We start from the raw sequence: 13,222 nt of genomic DNA, 5'->3' as shown, positions 1-13,222 counted from the left end.
TTTTAAAATTCCCGAATTTATTCTAAAAAAATGACCATTTATGTTTTTATTATTATATTATTTTATTAAATAATATTTTAGTAAAAATATAAATTCGTACCCTAAACTTAATGCATGATTTTTATACGTAAGTATCTTCCTCTATTTGTTTCGACCTTTTTATAAATATTATTTAAGTGATTTATTATTGAGTCGAAATAAAATTAAAGTGGGAATAGTTAAAACTTCGTTATAACACGATTTACCATCATTTAAATTTTTAAAACTAAGCATTTGTATCGAGTTTCTAACGTCTCTTAGCCTAATTAAAACTAACTCACAAATAAATCACAATTATACATTAAATTTGTTAATTGATTTGAATTTTGTTTAGAGTAATATATGATCAGAGATGAACAATAGAAAAAATTTCAAGGATTTGGACGGAAAGAAATCGAAGAATCTTATTTATAGAGTTGATTCAACTTTCCCGAAATCATGCTATGAGGGTCTTGCACATTCTCCTCTCGAACCGATATGAAATCTCACAACTGGTTAATAACATGATCATGCAAGGACTCGAAGTTCATCAAATGTACATAGTCGAACAATGCGCCTTCATTACCAAGTCAGTACAGAAGATGATAAAGAAAGAAGTCTGTACAAAGTTTTATAAATACAACAGGATCCATGTTCTGGAAGCCAACAAATAAATGAGCTGGACACTTACTTTTTAAGTCATATATATATATTTATATGCAAATTCATATACAAAAGTCATCAAAAGATCAGCTAACTGCAGTGATAGATAGATGGGTTGTAAGGAACAGCATACAGAGGTTCTTGATTTTAACTGCTCTGATAGTCATCGTTCCTTCCGATCGGTCGCCACTGCTTCCGATTTGCAGATGGGACAGACATTCTTGACAAGCAGCCACTTCTTTAAGCAGCTTGCGTGGTACTCGTGCCCGCAATCGAGCGTTCCAACTTTCTCGCGGTTCTTATAGTGATCCTGTAAAACCAATGAGGATCATCAAACTTGCAAGATGAAACTCAAAACCAGAGATGTACAGAAGATAAAAGACACTTTAATCTTTTACCTGGCAAATGATACAGTAATCCGCGTCCTGATCTAAACTTGAACCCTGCTCGTTCTCGTCCTCGTCGTCCTCCAGATTAACAACTATTGTAGGTGCTATGTAGCTCCTCGTCTTTAATTGAGTTTTGATGATTTCCTCTGTTAATCCAGTGCTGACGTTACCGATTCGCTCTCCTAAAGCGAGAAGTTCCTGCATAAGCCCTTTTGTAAGTCAATGCTTGCTTCATATAGATGATTAAAACCACCAATAGATTGGTTATCCCTGTGTTTGATTAAACCCAAGCCATCTCCATATAAAATCAACAAATCAAGTCATTCTAGCAGCTCAGCTCAGAAACAGGATCCAGTGTTTTCAACGCACTTGCCTCGACTAAATTAACTATTCATGTCAAGTCATTCTATCAGCTCAGAAACAAGATCCAGTGTTTTCAACGCACTCGCCTCGACTAAATTAACTATTCATGTCAAGTCATTCTATCAGCTCAGAAACAAGATCCAGTGTTTTCAACGCACTCGTCTCGACTAAATTAACTATTCATGTCAAGTCATTCTATCAGCTCAGAAACAAGATCCAGTGTTTTCAACGCACTTGCCTCGACTAAATTAACTATTCATGTCAAGTCATTCTATCAGCTCAGAAACAAGATCCAGTGTTTTCAACGCACTCGCCTCGACTAAATTAACTATTCATGTCAAGTCATTCTATCAGCTCAGAAACAAGATCCAGTGTTTTCAACGCACTCGCCTCGACTAAATTAACTATTCATGTCAAGTCATTCTATCAGCTCAGAAACAAGATCCAGTGTTTTCAACGCACTCGCCTCGACTAAATTAACTATTCATGTCAAGTTTGACAACTAAAACAAATAATTGAAAGTTGAAAGGCAATAACAAACAATTTTTCTGAGTTCAGAACATTCAAGGTTGGGGAGTTAAACCTCTGACTTCTTCGTTATCTATACATGTCTTAACCAATTGAGATATGCTTAAAATTGGAGAAAGTTTGAAGACTAATGAAAAATATGTAAAAAAAATAAAAGAAAGTTTGAAGACTAATGAAAAATATGTAAAAAAATAAAAGATATACCTATTTTCAAATAATGTGAGGTGTTCGTAGATCATATATTCAAATAACCTTTGTAAAATGTTTGGCCTTAGTTACACCTATGCTTAAATAACTACATATGCCTAGTTATGTGACATCTTAACACAAGAATTTTGAGCTAGAAGATGAAACAAGTAATTTATCTAAATTCTAGCTTAAGGATGAAACAAGTATGAAATGTCAAAGTGTTCAGTGTGTGTCGAAAATTACGATCAATAACTTACCTCATAAGACATATCCTCTATATCCAATCGCATGTCCCTGTGATGGTCTACGGAATTTCCGACTTCGTATAAGTCTGGAATCTCCAGTAATGCAACTTCCTGTAGGTACCAGTTTGCTCATTCATAAGCTACTAATGACTAAAGAAAGACAAGCTATTAAGAAGAAAAACGTGTTATACGAGGGAAGAAGTATTACATCAGCCTGCAAGAATCTCAACTGAGAAATGTTATGAGGTCTAGTTGTAGTGTCGGGAGCAACACCGGCTCGGGGAAGCCGGTGCAGCCCATGACCAGTAGGTGCAACTACTCCAGGTTGCCTACGTCCGATCTCCAGATTATGAGGATTCATAGTTCCATATGACGAATTCAAGGGAAATCCATATAAAGCTGCTGTCACTTGTGGGTAGGACTGGAAATTGTGGCCTCTAATTCTTTGCACAACTGCAGATGGGTGATTGTGAATGTGGTGGCCATGGTTAATGGAAGGATGTTGGATATTTCTAGAATTCCTGTTCCCCGCTGTTTCGTGATATCTATGCACGCCGACGTTCATGGTTTCCAGCAAACCTCCATTCGTATTCGTTCCTGTCGAATATTATAACAGAAGGCTTACCTAAGAGAGGTTTTTCACAATTCAGTAATGTATACATATGCCATTTTAGCTTGGCTCAGTGTTCCAGCAATTATTTGCACAATCAAAAGCCATCACATGATACGTAAATTTTTTAATATATGATCCCTAATGTTCATAACAATTGGAGGTTGAGGTGTAGTTTGAGAATGCTGTTAAAATTAACGCAGACAGGGTCGTAATTAGAACCAAAAATAGATATAAGAAAAGATACCGTGCATGAACGGTGCAGTAGACGTCTGATTCCAAGAAGAAGCACTTCCATTGCCACAATTAGCCTGCAAGTGTTGGTCTAACCAGAAAGTAGAATTTGCAGGCTGAAGGTGTTGACCCCTATTATTTCCAAGAGTTGAAAGATTGTGGTCTAGAGGTAGAACAGGTTCATGCCTAGTTCCACTTGATCCAACTCTAACGCTACTCCGAGGTCCACTCCATCTACTCTGAGGTAAGGGGAAAGATGATGCTTCCACCATAGCAACCTCGTCGGGATGCCTTGAATTCGACAAATGCACTGAAGAACTAGAGCTGGCCAGACCATTCAAGTGTTGAACGTTCCCAGGAATCCCTTCTGTAATTTTTCTCTTGCGTGGATCGCTAACTTCATCCACAGAATACGAATTCCTACCATAGCCATCAGAAGAAGTTTGAATAACCCCATAATTGCTAGAGGATGGCAAATGGTCGTTCACGTTATGATTTAGGGGTGCAGGTAATAACCCGTTACTCGATGGCAGAGTAACATAAGAGTAATAATAATTTCCAGGAGCTGGAGTGCTTAAACCTAAACTATGATGATGTTGAACACTACTGTACTGATTTAAACCATGTAACATTGAGCCATCATAAGGATCGGGAAGATAATGCGCCTCGGGATTCGGTGCATTCCCTGAAGCTGTAACCATGGAATGCATACTATGCTGAGGGAGGTTAGATATGCCTGGCAGAATGACAGATGGTTCGGCATGAAGATAATTCTGACCTAGTCGGTCCATTTCTAAATCGACCATCGGACTAGTGTGTGGTATTCTCTGCCTCATGTTGATAATGAAATTAAAAGATATAGGAAAGTTATCTGCTCATGAAAGAAAGAAAAATTCATTATGAGAAAACTGGACAACTTAGTATTAAAATGCATATCTTCACATTTGACGTCTAGAGAGTCGAAAAATGTTTAATATCCCAGACAGGCGTTCCCGAAGTAGAAGGAAAATATTTCATATTTAGACGACTGAAAGACGATTTAACTGATGCAAATGCATTTTTTCAATAAATAAGAAGATTGTTAGAAGAAACATTATATTTCAAAACTTTCAAACAACCCTAAAGAATATAGATGGAAAGTAAAGTCTGAAATCAATAACTACTTCTGTCTAATAGTTTAATACTTAATTACCGGTGCTTACGTAGTAAAATCTGAGTTGAAATTTCATTAACTACGACTGGTACAATATACTTGATATTTAGAAAAATTTAGTGGAACAGTGTAATAGCCTAAGCCCACCGCTAGCAAATATTGTTCTCTTTGAGCTTTTTGTTCTAGGCTACCCTTCAAGGTTTTAAAATGCGTCTATTAGGGAGAGGTTTCCATACCCTTATAAGGAATGATTCGTTCCCCTCTCCAACCGATGTGGGATTCACCAGCGTACTCGCTGGCACAACGCCCAGTGTCGGGCTCTGATACCATTTGTAACAACCCAAGCCCGCCACTAACAGATATTGTCCTATTTGGGCTTTCCCTTCCAGGATTCCCCTTAAGGTTTTAAAATGAGTCCGCTAGGGAGAGGTTTCCACACCCTTATAATTAATGCTTCGTTCCCCTCTCCAACTGATGTGGGGTCTCACAGCCATTTTAAGAACTAATATTAACGCCCATAAACCCGGATTAAAATGTTAAAGTCAAGCAAAATTGTCTGTTGTAAAAGTTATTAGTTCATAAACATATAAAAGTTAAGCTGTAGAGGCAAACACACATCTACTGCTAAAGAACTAAGGGTGAATGAGATGGAAAATATAGCAAAAAACAGGACAGAAATCAAGGGATAACTGGGCAAGCAGATCTATTATTTGTAACAAAAATGTAGAAGACATGTATGATAGCTACACCAAAAAGAACGTTTTCGAAAATAAAGAATTGAATGATGCTTGTCTCGTAAACCAGAAAAAAAAAAAACAAATAACAAAAACAAAACTCAACTACGGATGGAATATAAAAGCAGAAAATAGAAGATATCGAGGGAAAAGGAAAATTATCGACTAACGAACACTCCCTTTCTAATCTGAGGAAGAAGAAGTGAATAAGAAGGTAGAACTGACGTCGTTATTCATGTTTGTTCGAATTTTCCTAACAGAGAACGAATAATTCCATTACAACTCCCAGGTGCAGGACCGAGCGCCCACTTTTCCAATAATAAATGATATCAGAACAATACCAAATGATGGTAAAAAGAAGGGGAAAAAAAAAACATCTCCTCTTACTAAAACCTTGGAGCCTAAATTCGACATCGAACCACAAAACCATAGTTGAAAGTCGTACCCACCCATTTAAACATATGGTACACGTACAACGTCTACCGAGTACCCACCAGCCACATTAAGAAACTCCAGAAATAACCTTCGAGTTTAAACGCTAAGGTATCCAACTAAGCATAAACATAAACTTAATCCACCTATTCAAACTCCTGCAGAGAATCTGATAGCATAGATATTCCCCTCTACAGCCAAGCATTCTATGATCGCTCGACGAAACTCATAACACCGAGATTAACGTGTCAGTGATCATGATTCAAGAAAGAAAAACATCCTTAAGCAGAACTTTACTTCGGTGAAGGTATTTTGTTCAGTAAATCTGAGCTTTCTCTTCAATTAACCTACCTCTTTCATATCCAGATTCAAATCATCCATACGAACACAAACCACAACATATGGGAAACAATCAAACTTAAAGATGTCAAGGCCGGTAAGAAGAACCATAACAAATTAATTAACGAACAGTTCAATCCATTTACTGCTAAATCAGTGCCCTACCAGTAGTCTCACGATGAACATGCTGCTAATAAACTCAAAATTTTCTTCATAAAAAATTCCAGATACTCCCTCAGTTCATAACCATATCGTAGTTTAGGGAGAAAAAAAAATAACCAGAAGAAGATAGATCGCGAAGTTCTACGAATTTCTTCGCGAATCTTCAAAGGCTCGCACCAATCCAACAAGAAAAAGAAAATTCCGAGACGATTAGGGCCGATAATTAGGTACCTTGGAGTCATGAACAAATTTTGTGATCAAACGCGTCTGGACTTCAAAGACGATTGAGCCGATGAAATACCCATACAAATTTATCACCGATGCCTGAAAAAATCATAGAAAATACTGGATTTCATTACCAAAAAAAGAGACGTAATGAATCAAANAAAAAAAAAAAAAAAAAAAAAAAAAAAAGAATCCATTACATTAGCGATGGGGAAGAACCCTAAAGCTCGAAATTGCTCAAAATTACTCAAATTTAAGAACAATCAGCAGCAGTTGTTACAAATCATCAAAATCAGAAATGATAAATTCCATTACAAAAGGGAACTGAGCAGAGGCAAGAATGAATTTTTATTTTTTATTTTTCCTTTTTGAGGAGAGAGAAATGATGAATGTCCTTGTCTTTTAATCGCTCGTTCTCCTCTAATTTCTGTGCATTACATTATAACGAACCCTTTCTTTTCTCTCTCTCTTTTTTTTCAACTTTTTTTCCCCTTTCTTTAACCGTTAAATTGTTGGGTCCGTGAGCTTCCTGTTTCTTTCCTCTAAAAACAAAAATAAATAAATAAATAAATAAATATATATATATATATATATATCTATCTGTGTGTATGTGATAAGATAAGGAATCAATACCAGGAGAATAAGACTCGGATTACCTTGTTGATCGAATATCTCAAAGGCAAAACATTGTTTGAGATTCGAATCACTCCACAAGCAAGATTGATCATGTCTAGCTTGAGAATGATTCTTGTTGATCAAATATCTCAACGCAAGAACACTTGTTTGAGATTCGAATCACTCCACAAGCAAGATTGATCATGTCGAGCTTGAATGATTCTACATGCCACCTAAACTACATAGAATTGCAAATAAACTTAGCCATTGGCTAAACAAGAGCACAGATGCTTCTTTTACTATATATTTTTTAAGTCTTCTTACAAATACAACATACATGGCTTTATATAGTCTTAAAATGAAACTACTAAACACATTCCAGAGTTATAACATTCATACTTAAGGGTCATAATTAACCATTATGTAATTGTAACCTAAAGTAAATTAAAAGTCTTAAAATACATTAATGAAATACAATAACTCTAAATTACTCTAAACTGTAATCCACCCAAAATTTAAAACATGAAATTTCATTCTTTTTTAATGTGGCATGAATTGAAATATCTTTTGATAATTTCAACAATATTTTCTTCACATCTTCATTGAAGCATATTGTATGATTGATGTCTTTGAGTTCATATCAGTATGTATATATGTATATGTATATATATGTGTATATATTAATAAATAGATACAATGTTCAAATGAGTGTAATTAAGAATATTTTTAAAAATTGATAATTACGTGTAATTAGCTTGAAACAATTATAATTAGGCGACATTCTTTGAGTAGAGGTATACACGGGCTGGTTGGGTTGGTGACTCGAGCCACCCTTATAAAGTTCACAACCTCACCCATCACTGATAGTTATGTATGTTTAGCTCGAAATAATCTTAATTGGACGACGTCCTTCTAGTGAGGGTATACATGAGTTGGTCAGGTTGGTGACTCAAGTTGCCCGAATAAAGCTTACAACACTGTTCAACCGAAAGTTGAGCAGAGCTATTTTTTAAAATTATTAAAAAACTATATATGCTTTATTTTATTTCTGCCTTTAAATTTATATATATATTATTTTTATTTAAAAAATAGAAATTATTTAATTTTTACGTTTATAAATGGTTTTATTGACACGTGTTTGAAGGTGTATATGGTTAGGGTTATCCAGATAAATATGGATGTTCGTGGACTTTTTTTCACGGACCAATTAATAATATTTGTTTAATTATTTTATATCGGTAATATATAAGTTAATTTAATAATTAAAAAAAGGTAATTTTGAGATAATTTAATTTATTCCTCAACCAATAAGAAGCACACACGTCACATTAACAAAGTTGACAAGAAATAAAATGGCCTCTAGGGTTGAAGTCCATTATTTTTCTTAAGTGGGATTAAATTAGGTATTAATTACGTGCCAATCATAACATGACACGTGTAATTGGTCAAAAGACCATCCAACCCCTGAAAAACTTTTATAGAGTTAATAATTATTGATGGAACCTAATAATTAATTAGTATTTTAATAATAAATATATTTTTACTATGTGACCTAAAAATAAGCGAGCTATCTGGTGATCTAAGTGAGCTACTTTATGACACGTGTTGTGTTGTGATGAAGACGATATTACAAGACAAGGGTCTCGAGTATCTTCATTTAAGAATGAGTCTTCGAGAACAATATTGGAAGGTACAAGTAGTACGACCGTTAATTATTTGTTTAAAAAAATACCTGAATCTTAAATTTTGTTTCATTAATACTTTTCAAAAAAAATTAAAAAACACTTAAAAAATTTTAAGAATTTTTTCTAAACTTAAATAAAATAAAAGATTATCTATTTCTATTATTTATTATTATTATTATTATTATTATTTTTGAGTTTGGAATTTTTTTAAGTATTTTTTAAACAAAACCAGAATTCAAAATTATTTTTGTTAATTTAAATTACTATTAAACTTAAAAAATTACCTACAAATTATTTTTTATATTTAAAAAATTAAGAAACATATTAGATATATATAATAAATAAGTAAATAAAAGATATCCAAAGGAATATTCTTTGAGTGCAAATGTTGGGAATTGGATCCATCACTATCCCTATGTAATGGTTTTTACTTCTTTGTGGGCCCATCTTTCCATTAAATTTATTTCTTTATTAATATTATAAATAAATAAAAGTGAAATTTTGTAGTTTCGATTAAAATAATCTTATATTGAATAATCTCTCGAAAAAATTTATCTGAGGGAAGACATAATGTGCTGAAATTACTCGTATTGGTCTATATGAATAGTCTTTACGGTTAGAAATGACAAATATATCATATCGGGCATTATCAGGGCAATTAGTTGTTGAATATAAATTCTAATTATGATATGAATTTTAGACATGTAATATTACAGTTTGATTTCGATTAAAAAATATATATAATTAAGTAAAATGTTTAAAAGTATTTTCAATTTTCAACATATGCCCAAACTACCCTCTTGCTTTTCATAACTTTGACACTGACTCCATGGTCGTCCGCGTAAGCCTTTTGACCCTTTGACCAAAATTTCGGTCAAATTTGGAATTTTTTTAGGATGGTCAAAAGTTTATTATTCCCAAGGCGTGAACATTTTTTTTTTCCACAATATTAAAATTAAAAAAATAGTTTAAATTTTGATTCCAACCACTTTTAAAAATTTCAACTTAAATTCTTCCCTTTAAATATGTCTAATTTTAAAATATGTAATATATATTTTTTTTTCATATAATAATTCCTTAAATTATAAAAAATATATATTTATTTGAGATACTAATTTTTTTAATTTAACCAATATTTTATTATTCGTCTTGAATTACAAAAGAAATTTCATATCTTTAAATTAGACTTATTAATTTGAAATTATTTTTTTTCGAACTTGGGTTAATTAAAAATAATTTATATTAGAAAATATACGAAATATCTGAATCAATATAATATAGTTAACTCTCTATTTTTGGATTGAGTTAAATTCTCGAGTTCAATTTTTTATATAATTATCTTAAAATCTCGTCCAAAATGCATTAACACGAACAACAAAAACTCATGTGATCATGTTTTGACGGTACAAGAATGTGTAGAGCTTTGTATGTTCAAACTCGTGGCAAAAAAGACAAGCAATAGATTTTCACCAAACAAAATCTCAATCGGCAAACTGAACCAAATTTTCAATTTTAAGAAAATTCAACCCAACCAAAAAAAAAAAAAATCTAATGGATCTGGTAGTACGAGTTATTGGGTCATTTTGAACACTCCTGCAAATAAAGAAAGAAAATTTAATCTAATTGAATCCAATTTAGGTTAAGTTGAAATGACTAAAAAAAATCTTTAACTTGCGAACTGAACCAAAATTTAGGTTCTACAAAAATTCAACCCAACCCGAACAAAAAAAATATCCAACCCGTTGGGTAGTTCGGGTTACTGGGTGATTTGTGAACAAAGAAAATGACAAAAACAAAAAATAAAGAACCTTTTCAACCTTCAAGTGATTTGACCACAACTCTTTACTGAACTACACACACATTCCTCATCTATCACCTTCTAACCTTCATAGTTCTAGGCTCCCTCCAATCTGTGACAAGCTCAATCAAAATTCCATTTCTCTAAAGTTTTCAGTCTCCTCCATAGCTTATTCCTCTGGTTTTCGAGGCGTATTCTTGTTGTCGTATATCGAACCAGTTTCCTGGGGATCGGGAATAGGTTTCCTCTTCTCAATATACCGATGAGGATCCACAGCTGCAAGAGCAGCCCTTTCCTGCTGCTCACGTTTGAGGTCTTGGGAGGGCTTGACCCAAAGGAAGTAGGCGAGGGTTCCGGCGACGACCCAAGAAGCGAGATTGGCGCCGCCTCTGAGACCGCCCATCGAATTGCCGATGAGGGACCTGACATTCCCTAATGATCTTTTCCAGCTGCTAGCCATTCTAGAGAGAAAGAGATACCAAACCAAAGAGGAACCAAGGAAGATTTCAGAAGTGAACTCCATTTCAATATACTTGATCTTCAGAAATATTTAGTGGACAATCATTTTACAAACTAATACCAATGCCCATAAACAAAGATTACAAGGTTAAAATTAGGTAAGCATATCCGGTGATAACTAAGTGTAACGTCTACTGCTAGTAGATATTGTCCTTTTTGAGATTTCCCTTTCGAGTTTCCTCTCAAGGTTTTTAAAACTCGTTTACTAGGAAGAGGTTTCCACACCCTTATAAAGAATGCTTCATTCTCCTCCCCAACTGATGTGGGATCTCACAATCCACCTCATTGGGAGCCCAGCGTCCTTGCTGGCACTCATTCCTCTCACCCATCGATGTGGGATCTCACAAACTAAAACTTTCTTACCAGTGGAAGAAGTAGAGAACAAGATGGTATAGAAGAGACAATAAACTGGCATGTATTCGATTGACATCGGTTGGAGAGGGGAACAAAGCATTACTAATAAGGGTGTGGAAACCTCTACCTAGTAGACACGTTTTAAAAACCTTGAGGGAAAGTCCTTGAAGGGAAAGCCCAAAGAGGACAATATTTGCTAGCGGTGGGCTTGGGCTGTTACAGACACGTTCGATGCTCGAGTTTTCCTAACAAGGAATGAATAATTCTATTTCAACCCCAGGTGCAGAGACAGAGAGTTCTCATTTCCATAGTAATAGCACCCCCTCTTTGCAGAATTTCAGATCAATAGCAAAATGACAGAGTAAGAAAGGAAGGAAACAAATATCTCCTCTTACTAAACCCTGAAAGCAGAAACAAACGTTGGATTAAAAACGACTCTACCAATACCGAGAAGCCCCTGGCCATGAAAGAAACTCAAGAAATAATCTTTGAGTTTAAATACCAAGCTAACCAACCATGCATAAGCATTAGCATAAACTTAGTCCACCCATTATGTGAGATCCCACATCGGTTGGGGAGGAAAACAAAGCATTTTTTATAAGGGTGTAAAAACCTCTCTTTAGCAGACGCGTTTTAAAAACCTTGAGGGAGAGCCCAAAGAGGACAATATCTGCTAGCAGCGAACTTAGGCCGTTACAAATGGTATATGAGCCAAACACCGGGCGATGTGCCAGCAAGGAGGCTAAACCCCGAAGGGGATGGACACAAGGCGGTGTACCAACAAGGACGCTGGGCCCCAAAGAGGGGTGGATTGTGAGATCCCACATCGGTTGGGGAGGAGAACGAAACATTCTTTATAAAGGTATGGAAACCTCTCCCTAGCAGACACGTTTTAGAAACCTTGAGGGGAAACCCGAAAGGAAAAGTCCAAAGAGGACAATATTTGATAGCGGTGAGTTTGGGTCGTTACACATTCAAACTCCGACAGACAATCTGATAGCACACATACTCCCCTCTAAAGCCAATTCTTAGAATTCAATAACTCAGTTCTACAGCCTATACAGCCTATAGAACATATCCTTTTCAAGTAAGATCGTTCTACGGCCAAGCATTCTTTGATCTCTTGAGCAGAGTCATAGCACTGAGATGAATAAATGATCATGATACGAAACAAAAATCAAAGCAAAACTCTACTTGGTTAAGGTTTTTGTTCAGTAAACCTGAGCTTTCTCTTCTTCAACCTGCCTCTTTCACAAGCAAAATGTTGTATAATGTAATTCAATCAAACCCCAGCTCTAACATCCATAATCCAATAATCCACACGAGCAAAAACCACTAGAAATGGGAATTTTCTAAGCAATCAAAGCACAAAAGATACAAATAATCATAGAAGAACATTTCAAATAAGACTAAAATCGAAACCAGAGCATTTAAATAAACCTAGATCGCAGTTCTTCCCGAAATTCCTCCCTAATCTTCAACGGCTCCCACCAATCCAACAGGAAACAAATAAATTCCCAGGAAAATCTGAAGAAATACGAAAGGATAAAGAGAAAGCACTCTGAAACTAAATTCAAGTACCTTGAATTCATGAACAATTACGATTACAGCAGACAATTATCAGCGAAGCCTGCAAAAAATCAAATAGAAAAGCGAATTCCATTACGAAAATCGCACCAAAAAAAGGATCGTAATCAAACACTGAAAATCGACAAAACCTTCTACATTTGCGATGAAACAAAACCCTGAAGTTCGAAACCAAAATCAATCGAGACCAGAAACAGCAAAAATTGTATAAAATGGATACATTTTTACCCTAAATTTTACCACCAGAAACTCTAAAATTAATGAACATACAGCAAACATTGACATACCTATTAATTTCGTTCATATCATAAACCCTAATAGGATTTATTTTCCTGTGTGTTTCTTGTTCTTTGAACTTGTGTAGAATTGAGAGAGATTAA

At 34.8% G+C, this 13,222-nt stretch overlaps 2 protein-coding genes across 13 annotated transcripts; both read right to left on the bottom strand.

The window, feature by feature from the left end:
* Positions 1 to 564: 564 nt before the first annotated feature.
* On the bottom strand, positions 565 to 6,795 carry LOC111810097 (probable E3 ubiquitin-protein ligase ZFP1). The gene is made up of 7 exons (XM_023696671.1): positions 6,485 to 6,795; positions 6,291 to 6,383; positions 3,253 to 4,110; positions 2,604 to 2,992; positions 2,408 to 2,506; positions 1,080 to 1,268; positions 565 to 991 (listed from the first exon to the last, which is right to left on the bottom strand). The coding sequence occupies exons 3-7, from the start codon at positions 4,073 to 4,075 to the stop codon at positions 845 to 847; spliced, it is 1,647 nt and encodes a 548-aa protein (XP_023552439.1). The 5' UTR covers positions 4,076 to 4,110; positions 6,291 to 6,383; positions 6,485 to 6,795; the 3' UTR covers positions 565 to 844.
* A 3,428-nt stretch (positions 6,796 to 10,223) lies between these two features.
* Positions 10,224 to 13,222, bottom strand: LOC111809629. Of its 12 annotated transcripts, none has more exons than XR_002817265.1 (4): positions 13,130 to 13,222; positions 12,837 to 12,885; positions 12,696 to 12,730; positions 10,224 to 10,843 (listed from the first exon to the last, which is right to left on the bottom strand). XR_002817265.1 is itself a non-coding variant. In XM_023695986.1 (4 exons), exons 2-4 carry the CDS (start codon positions 12,845 to 12,847, stop codon positions 10,552 to 10,554), a joined length of 333 nt encoding a protein of 110 aa, XP_023551754.1. In that variant the 5' UTR covers positions 12,848 to 12,885; positions 13,130 to 13,222; the 3' UTR covers positions 10,224 to 10,551. The 12 variants fall into 12 exon arrangements, 7 of the variants coding, with proteins under 7 accessions (XP_023551754.1, XP_023551757.1, XP_023551756.1 ...); XM_023695986.1 differs by having other exon boundaries at positions 12,696 to 12,725; XM_023695989.1 differs by lacking the exon at positions 13,130 to 13,222 and adding an exon at positions 12,981 to 13,081 and having other exon boundaries at positions 12,696 to 12,725.

Source organism: Cucurbita pepo, chromosome LG14, assembly GCF_002806865.2.
Source record: "Cucurbita pepo subsp. pepo cultivar mu-cu-16 chromosome LG14, ASM280686v2, whole genome shotgun sequence".
NCBI lineage: Eukaryota > Viridiplantae > Streptophyta > Magnoliopsida > Cucurbitales > Cucurbitaceae > Cucurbita > Cucurbita pepo.
This window is presented reverse-complemented; position numbering and strand designations above follow the sequence as displayed.

Excerpts from the sequence above, each read along its gene's own strand:
- LOC111810097 (XM_023696671.1), bottom strand. The coding sequence starts at position 4,075 with ATGAGGCAGAGAATACCACACACTAGTCCGATGGTCGATTTAGAAATG. Across the intron at positions 2,507-2,603 it reads TGAGATTCTTGCAGGCTGAT|GAAGTTGCATTACTGGAGAT; the intron begins GTAATACTTCTT and ends TGGTACCTACAG. Across the intron at positions 1,269-2,407 it reads TAGAGGATATGTCTTATGAG|GAACTTCTCGCTTTAGGAGA; the intron begins GTAAGTTATTGA and ends GGGCTTATGCAG.
- LOC111809629 (XM_023695986.1), bottom strand. Across the intron at positions 10,844-12,695 it reads CGGGAAGAACTGCGATCTAG|AATGGCTAGCAGCTGGAAAA; the intron begins GTTTATTTAAAT and ends CTTTCTCTCTAG.